The 9,400-nt window shown below is 36.8% G+C and overlaps 1 protein-coding gene across 1 annotated transcript in view; it reads right to left on the bottom strand.

The window, feature by feature from the left end:
- The window catches only part of LOC118749347 (mitochondrial import inner membrane translocase subunit Tim17-B), a 144,608-nt gene that overhangs the window by 62,335 nt on the left and 72,873 nt on the right, over nucleotides 1–9,400 (bottom strand). The window contains exon 3 of the mRNA XM_036484142.1: nucleotides 5,504–5,681. Coding sequence (XP_036340035.1) covers nucleotides 5,504–5,681 — 178 coding nt within the window. The remainder of the gene's footprint in view (nucleotides 1–5,503; nucleotides 5,682–9,400) is intronic.

Genomic DNA, 9,400 nt, shown 5'->3' with positions numbered 1-9,400 from the left:
TTTTTTTTTTTTTTTTTTTTTTTTTTTTTTTTTTTTTTTTTCTCGTCGCCACTTGTTATATTCGAAAGCACACGCGTTGTAGTTAAGAGTAGATGAGAGACTGACTTTATTGAAAGAATAGAACTAAAACTAAGTATACAAAATGAGAATGAATTTGATGATATGAATGTGGTTTTACATGTGTATGTGAACATATTTTGAGTGGAGCTTATTTAGAGTATGCATACATATACAACAATATGAATATATATTTTGGAGTGAAATAAACTTTACATATATATCAACTAGCATGGTAAAGGAAAAAGAAAAAAAAAAACTAAAAATGCATCTGATCAAAAGATGATTGTACCTAAAATATAGTGTCTGTACCTAATGTAGCTTTAAGTCATCAAACGTCGGAAAAAGGTAGAATTGTACCTACTTTTTCATCCCTGCTTCCTATATCAAAATATGAGTTTTCATAAAGTGGGCTTAGCAACTTTATATGTAAGTATATTTAATATCATATATCTGCAGTTTTTACAAAAATTTATTTTATAATATCTATTTCTGACTTAACTGTAATTACATTACACGCAATATTATATATATTGCGCTTCTACATAATTTCTGAGATATTATTATATCTAACTGCATTTAAATGATGCATATTTCGATTTGTTCACGTTATCTGATGTTCTCGTGAACGTCAAGCTGTGAGGGTATACTTTATCGTGCTCTGAATTTGGCTTCTTATTTGCTTAGTTTATTGTGCTAAAAAGTGCTTATGAGCATCTTAGTGTGAAACAATTGAAGCTAAGTGAAAGTTATTGTGTTTTATATTAAACTAAATTTAATTAAATTTCACTAGCATACATTCTAATATTGCCGAGTCATTTGTTCCTATCATTGTTGTTGTATCCTTTGTAGTTTACTGAATTCATTTTGTTTTTGCAGATTTGTTCTACTCTTTTTGTTTACTCCTTCTAGTAATTCTTGTCACAGCTGTTTGCGTTGTGTTTATTAAGTGTCATAATTACAGTGATACTCAAACTGTGCGCTACATTTATTTAAAGCTATTTACATCAGCTCCTTAATTTTTATAATTTATTTTGTTTGTCTTTTTATTATTATTTTTTTTGTTTGTCTATTATTACATAAATCTCTCAATATGAAGTGCGATTTTGATACTTGCCAAATTAAAAGCGATTCTGAACGCTACTTATCGTGCTGGCTGTGTGATGGTATTTACCATCTAAAATGTGCTGGTTTGACGGGAAGAATTTTGGACGCTATTAATGATGGCAAGGGCCTTCGCTGGTCTTGCGTAAAGTGTAGGTCAACCGAAGTTGATCTTTTCAAGCTATTTAGGCAAACCAGAAATGGTTTTACAGAAATAGGAAAGGAATTGTCGGTACTGACAGAAAAATGTAAGCATTATGAAAATGTGTTTAAATCATTCAAATGCTTAGATACCTTGCAATCTGTTAAGGATATCCGTGTGTCTTAACGTAAGCGTCTTAGTCCATATAAGGAAATTATTGCCGTTGCACGTCAGAATAATCTTCCGACTGAACTAATTAATCTAACTTCTCCATGTCCTCCAGCATCAGAATCCTCAGCCTCAAAAGAGCGTGTAACGAAATCTGCTTCGGATAATAACGAGCCTGAAGTATCTTCCCCTTCCCCCATTGAAGTGGTGGCATCATCTTCAAAGCCTCCACCGCCTTCCCTATCCTCAACTACTAACGCAGTAACTCAACCCCTTCCGCCAGTACTCCAGTCTGATACAAGGAAACTAGTTGTGGTTCCGCCAAAGAAGTCAATCTTTGTCTCTAGATTTTCGAGAGACACTACCGAAGACGATATAAAGCTTTATATCTCATCAAAAATTACAACTGTCGACTTAAGCATCAGAAAATTTAATTTTAAATACGAAAGAAATATTACCTCATTTAAATTGACGAAAATTTAGATAATTTTAGTGCGCTGCTTAGTAGCTCTTTTTGGCCCCCCGGAGCTTTCGTTCGTGAATTCGAATATAGGCCCAAAAAAGGAAATAACTTAGCTAATATTCCCCGTCAAAAAACTAGTTATTAAATCTGCTTTAAGTATTTATTACCAAAACGTAAGAGGCTTAAATACTAAATTAACGAACTTATACCTTAAAGGCTTGAATGTAATTATAATATTCTTTCTTTCACTGAAACTTGGCTCAAACCTCACATTTTCAATTCAGAGATTCTTCCAAATAATTATCATATCTATAGACAAGATAGGGTGGACAGAATCGGCGGTGGCGTACTCTTCGCTGTAGTCTCTTCAATACCATCTGAAGAAGTTAGTCTTCCACACATTGATTCAGTAGAATTCAAATGCATTCGTGTACAGGCTCGAAAAGGGTATATTTACTTAGCTCTATGCTATATTCCTCCCCGATCTGACACATTGGTGTATTCACGACTCATCTTTTTACTGAAATCAGTTAATTTCCTGACTAAACCCTCTGATTCAATGATTGTGTTGGGTGATTTTAATTTACCAAGCATATCATGGAACATCATTGACAATGATATCGTACCTTTCACGTCTAGTGCGTGCAACAACGTATTTTTAGAGGAGATGGCTGAACTCTGCCTAACTCAGGTTAATGTACTTCACAATAAGTCTGGTAAAGTATTAGATCTTGTTTATGTTGATGATGCATCTAAATCCGTTGTAAATAAGCGTGATCCACTAGTTTGGCCCGAAGATGTCTACCACCCCGCTATGGAGGTATCTTACGAAGTTATAAGTGATGGTCAAAATTGCAGTACCCAAGCATACGAACCAAATATTCGCTTTGATTTTTCGAAAGCCAACTTTAAAAAGTTTAACAAAGAACTGTTTAAATTATCGTGGCCTGCATATAAAGAAAATATTGAACAAAGCGTTGCATTTTTTAACTTTACTTTACATAAATTATTTGAAAAGCATGTGCCTAAACGCATGTATGTTCCTGAAGAAGAAATACAGTTATGGTTCACTAAAGAACTGAGAAATTTGAAAAACAGAAAGTCGCGTTATTTTAGATTACACAAAAAACCCGGTTTACACTCATACTATGTAAAATACTAACTTTTGCGTCATAAGTTTTTTGAATTAAACAAAAAGTGTTATAAATCTTACTTGTGTAAAATCAAACGGCGTATAATATATAATCCCAAATCATTTTATGACTTCGTAAACTCCAAGCGAAATGTACGTGGGTTTCCTTCCGCTATGAAGTATCAAAATACCGTCTCTAGTGATAATCAAACAATTTCTAACATGTTCGCTCAGTTTTTTAAATCCAATTATTCCATTAACTCACATGTTAACATTGACTATCCTTTTAAACTATGTCCAATGAACTCAATAAATATCCCAGTAATATCTCCCGATGATGTAGTAGTTTATCTGAAATCCTTAAAGCAGTCCTTCAGTTATGGTCCTGACCAGATCCCTACTTGTATTCTTATAAATTGTGCTGATTATCTCTATGAGCCGTTAACAGCGTTATTTAATTTCTCTTAAAGAGGGCGTTTTTCCAACTATATGGAAGGAATCGTTCATAACCCCGTTACATAAAAGCGGTAGCAGATCTTCAGTGGAGAACTACCGGGGAATAGCTAAGCTTTCTGCAATTCCTAAATTATTTGAAGCAATTATAACACGCATTCTATCTCTTCTAGCATTTCATATAGTCAACATGGATTTTGCAAGGGCAAATCAACTTCTAAAAATTTCCTTGAATTAACATCCTATATCTCAAAAGCATTTAGTGAAAGCAAAACTGTTGATGTTATATACATATACTGACTTCAGTAAAGCATTTGACAAAGTGTGCCACTCGTTGCTCATCTATAAACTTGATCTTCTTGGTCTTCACCCTAATTTTCTACGTTGGATCTCTTCATACCTCTATGATAGATCACAAAGGGTAATGTTTAAAAAACTATCTCTGACGTCATTGAGGTTACTTTAGGAGTTCCTCAAGGTAGCCACCTAGGCCCGATTCTGTTCTTGCTTTTTATAATCGATATTTCTACAGATATACAATTTTCCAAAATTTTAATGTATGCAGATGATGTAAAGCTTTATAAATCGTACGTTTCAATTAAAGAATGGTCTTTGCTACAATCAGACTTAAACAGCATGGCTTACTGGTGTCAAGTAAATCTTATGCCTATAAATCTTAAGAAATGTAAATTAATGTGCTTCTCGCGAGGAGATGTTCATCCCGCTTCATATACAGTAGGCAACCATTACCTGGAAAAGGTATACAATTTTGTGGACCTTGGTATCACAATGGATCCTAAGCTTAATTTTAATCTTCATATTAATGTGACAGTCAACAGGGCTAAAGGTGTACTTGCATTTGTGAAACGATGGTCAAAAGAATTTTGTGACCCTTATATCACTAAAACCCTGTTTACAACATTAGTAAGGCCAATTCTGGAATACGGTTCGGTGGTTTGGAATCCAAGGTATCAAATTTACTCAGACAAGATAGAATCAATTCAAAAACAATTCCTACTTTTTGCTTTAAGAAATTTCCGTTGGGATTCTCAATATAACCTTCCACCTTATACGAGCCGATTAAAACTTATTAATCTTCCTACACTTTCCAGCCGCAGGCAAATGCTTGGTACAATTTTTATAGTTAAATTACTAACAGGCTCAATTTCAAGTCCGCATCTTCTTGGCGCAGTTAGCCTTAATGTTCCCTCCCGGGTATCAAGACACTTTTGCCCCCTATTTCTGAAAGCTTGTAAAACTAATTTTGAATTGCACGACCCACTCCGTTGCTTATGCCAGGATTTTAACTCTCATTCCAGCACGTTTGATATATCAGATCCGCTTTTCAGCATTAAGAAATCGATACTGTCCTCTCTCAATAAATGAATCATTAAAATAAAGACATAAAATCGGCTGATGAATTTAGTTCTGTAGCTGAACAGTTTTGTATCTCGACACTTAACAGACTCCTGCCTATCGTGACTCGGTGCAAAAATTGAAAATAAATACTGGTTCCGTACGTCATGCGGACTGCGCCCCTCGTGCGGATGGGAGGGAATGGAGGGTAAAAACCGTTGGGATTATTATATATTATATTAAACTTTCAGGGTTTTAGAAATTTCGTTTCAGAATATGGTCGCTTATGGTGCAATACTTCGTATCGACCAAATGCAATACCACGTATAAGATAGTCCGAAAGTTTCACAAAGGAGAGAAGAAATATATTTTCTTCAAAACTTTTGAATGGTTTCCCAACTAAACTTACTAAATATGAGCTTTTACTATAACTATCCACCATTAAATTTGTGAAGTAGGGAAGCATTGAGACAGGTTAACCAAAATGCATGTTTTTCTATACCTCCTTATACGTGGTATTGCATTTGGCGCATACGACGTATTGCTCGCCATATGCCTACTAAGTATGAGACTGGACCTATCTTTCTTCTGTATCCTTTGTTATTAACAAATTCATAAATATAGTTACCGTTTCTTGCTGCTAAAATTCCGCCAGTTGCAAATCCACTTATTATAGAATTCCATGGATCCTCTTTTTTTCGAAAATGTACTAAAGTACAATCTATAGTACTAAACATTCCTCCCCAAACTGCGAAATTTCCTGCAATCACTGGAGAACGTACTTTGATAGCAGCCAAACTTCCAACCTATGTGAAATATATGTAAATATACTTAGTTGCTTTCACTTTAAACATTTTTAAAATATTAATTAATAGTGAATAAACGCAAAAACATATTTCCATGGAATGCACCTAAAAACAGCAGACTATTTAAAAACTATGGTTATTTGACATAATTTTAATGCCAGATTATCTTCATACATTTACTGTGTAGATAAGGCCTTCCCAAAGTGGGTGCCGCGAGCGTATGCCTGGGGTGCCGCTAGTGGCTAGAGTATACTAGTGGTGCGGACAAATTCTTTACACTTTCCATACAAAACGCAAGCAGTTTGATGAAACTTCAACATGGCGGACAGTAAATCAAAAAATTTAGATTTTTATTAAAATTACCTTCAGTGGCTCCTCAAACCCCATACACAACACAAATAGCTTGCAGTAAAGGGATATTTCGCTCTTAAGCGTAGTTCCCCAGTACGTTTTGTCAAAGTAAAATTGAATCAGAAAATTTTCAGAAAAATAGCCGAAAGCGTACCCTTTTCACAACCACTTTCGGTACTTTTGTAGACCTAATCCGTTTTTCATCCACCTTTCTTCCCGTTTTCGGATTAATTTTCAGATTTTTTGCTGGCTGGGCTGTTTTCGTAACAAGTGCAGCAGCTTCGCGCACGTGTATTTATTACTTATTCTTTGGAACTTCACAATCACACTGTCAAAGAGCGAATCAACATGATTTTAGAGGCAGTCTTCTCGTGTTAGAGAGGTACCCATTCGCAATGCAAGAGGCAGAAAACGCCACGAGAAGTCACTGTATGATCCCTCGGTATTCCCTGGCGAATAGGAAGATGCCGCCACTAGACTTAAAACCCACATTGGATGACGCTGCAAAGATAACAGGGGCCTGCGAAATTAAAATACAACTCTGGCTTTTTCTAACATGTCGAGATTTTTTTTATTGTGACATGTATATTTTAGTATTTCTAGCAATTTGCATGAAAACCCCACAAATAAACAAAGCAATCAGAAAAACGTATATAACTTCGAAGTCAGAAAATTGATAACAGCCGGTTTCACTAGCAATTTCCATATAAAATTCAAAGAATTAAAATCATTTATCACTTCAATTGCTTTCGTGAAATTGGCTGTAAAAATTATTTTCTTAGCGTCAACGCGCATTACCAGCGTTAACTTGGAGAGTTTAGAAAAAACCATTGTCGAATATTTTCCCAACATTGAATCTGAGGATGGCTTCAGCTGGATAACAAACCCGTGTTTATGTGGCCCGAAAAGTAAACCTACTGAGATGACCAATTAAGCTTTTGAAAACCTTATGGACATCAGTGAAGACAGGACTTTGAATATTAAATACTACGAAGAGAGTTCTGCATGCAAGTGTATGCAGAAAACACTGCTGTTGGCAAGATTGCATTATAAATACTAGTGTTTTTTAGGCCCTTATTATGATCGCTCTTCGCTTGTTATTATTATGGTGAAATTATGAGCTATACAACCGTGTCAAAATTTTCGTTGAGTATCGAATTTTCTGTCGAGCAGAATTTTGCTTTCGATGTACACCATCGGCGAAGAGTTAGAAAATTGTGAAAAATTTATGATTTTGCATTTTTTTTTACTTTATGGCGGCTAGACATTAATTTTAAACAACTCTTATTAATTTCATGCAGTTCTAACGTTGTGAATATTAAACACAAGCTCGAAAGGCTGGTTTTACTTGTGAAAGAGAATCCCAATACTCAGTTGGCACGATCTCTGAGAACAAAATCATAAGCTGTTGATATTTTTAAAATATTTTAAATAGATTTGGCTCACAAACGCCTCTTTAGACAGTCGGAAGTTTTTAATACATCTGTAGACAAATTTCTTAAATATTGTAGTCGTTGGTCCACTATTAACAAATTTAACGCGTTCAGAATTCAGCTACTACGGAAAATAAAAGTCTTCGATTTACTATTTTGTACGAAGAACGGAACGGTTTATTTTGCTGTGTGTTACTCCGGCTGCTGACCAGCGAATGGTGGGCAAGTAAAAGGCAAATACGGAGCAAACTCACAGCAGCGAAAATGTGTACATACACTGAGAAAAAAACGCGTTGTAAGAATAAAAAAATTTTATTTGATTACCATTTAAAAATGTTCGTTTTTAAATCAAGTGAAAAGTCTTAACAAAATGGATTTTTTCATTATACATACACTACGTATAATGGGAATATTCAAATCAAATACGCCCGTATTAAAATGAAGCATTTTCACTGCACGAAAGCATATGTATACAAAGCATGCAAAGCGGGGACAACACATACATACATACATATGTACAGACACGGTACGACATCATGCACTAATCGCGCGCTGTGATTTTGATTCAAACTCAACATTTGAAAACACATTTACATGTATGGCTGTAGCTGAGTGTGCAAAGACGCTTGATACAATTGGTTGCTACCAAGAGCGTCGGGGCTCAATTACCATGGGACGGAACACAAAATTAAATTTTTTCTTCTTAATTTTAATTTCGTATAACGAAAAGGCATCTGTGCACTTCGCAACGACATATTTTATAACGTACATACTCAAATTTAAAACGAGTTGGGTTGGTGCTCTTTCATATGCGTATTTTTTTAAATTTAGCACGTTTTTTTTTAATTCTAAAATTTTTTTCCCTCAGTGTAAGTATGTGAACATCCCCACCCTCGAGAATCAACCCGATTCACTAACTTTCACATCCAGAACTTCCAGCTTGGATACGGCTCGCCGCTTCACTCCAGCAGTTGTGCGCGCGTCAACTTGACGAATTTCACCATCTCGGCCAGGGTATACCTCCTCTACTACGCCCCGACACCATTCTCTTGGCAGTACGTTGGGAACACATAGGAATACCAGATCTCCTTTGCTTAATGGCTCAGTCCTTTGGCACCACTTAACGCGCCGTGTTAACGTAGGAAGATACTCCTCTATCCAGCGCTTCCAAAAGTGGTCTCGGAGTTGGCGGGCGATGCTCCACTGTTGGCGTATAGCGTATGTGCTGGTTAGGATTTCGGCTGCCGCTGGCGTCTGTGCAGTATTAGCCGATCCTAACAAGAAGCCGTTTGGAGTTAAAGGCTGCTCCTGGTTTGCTTCGATTGGCAAATGCGTGAGGGCGGGAGTTAACGACATTCTCCGCCTCGATCAAAAAGCAGTTAAGGGTGTGCTCTTTTGGGGCGACTTTTTTAATTGTCTGGCGTAGAACTTTCTTGATGGACTGGACCATTCACTCACAGGCTCCTCCTTCGGCTGGGTTAAACGGCGAGTTGAAGATCCAGTCGATACCACGTTTTGACAGCTCGCTTTGCATGCGTTCGCAGTCGAAGACCTCATCGAAGCGTTTGGCTTCGTTATTGACTCCGACGAAGTTCTTCCCGTTGTCAGATCTTATTCCCTGTGGCACTCCTCGGCGATTTATAAAATTGCGTATTACCGTTATACAAGAGTCGGTGCTGAGGTCATGTGCTATCTCCAAATGCACGGCTCGTATGGTTAGGCATGTGAAGAGAGCCACCTATCTCTTCTCTGTACTGCGTCGCCCGGTCACATGTAGAGGTCCGAAGTAGTCCAGGCCCGAGTATGTGAACGCCCTAATGTATGGAGTTACCCGGTCAACGGGAAGCGGTCCCAACAGCGGGGGAATCGGAATTGCTTTGCGGATGCGAAACACTGGACAACTGGCAATGGCGTTGCGTAGAAGGCTTCTCAAGC

The sequence above is a fragment of the Rhagoletis pomonella genome, unplaced genomic scaffold (assembly GCF_013731165.1).
Source record: "Rhagoletis pomonella isolate Grant_MI unplaced genomic scaffold, Rhpom_1.0 Rhpom_scaffold_00001, whole genome shotgun sequence".
NCBI lineage: Eukaryota > Metazoa > Arthropoda > Insecta > Diptera > Tephritidae > Rhagoletis > Rhagoletis pomonella.
Note: the sequence above shows the minus strand (reverse complement) of the source record. Positions and strands in the feature narration are given on the sequence as shown.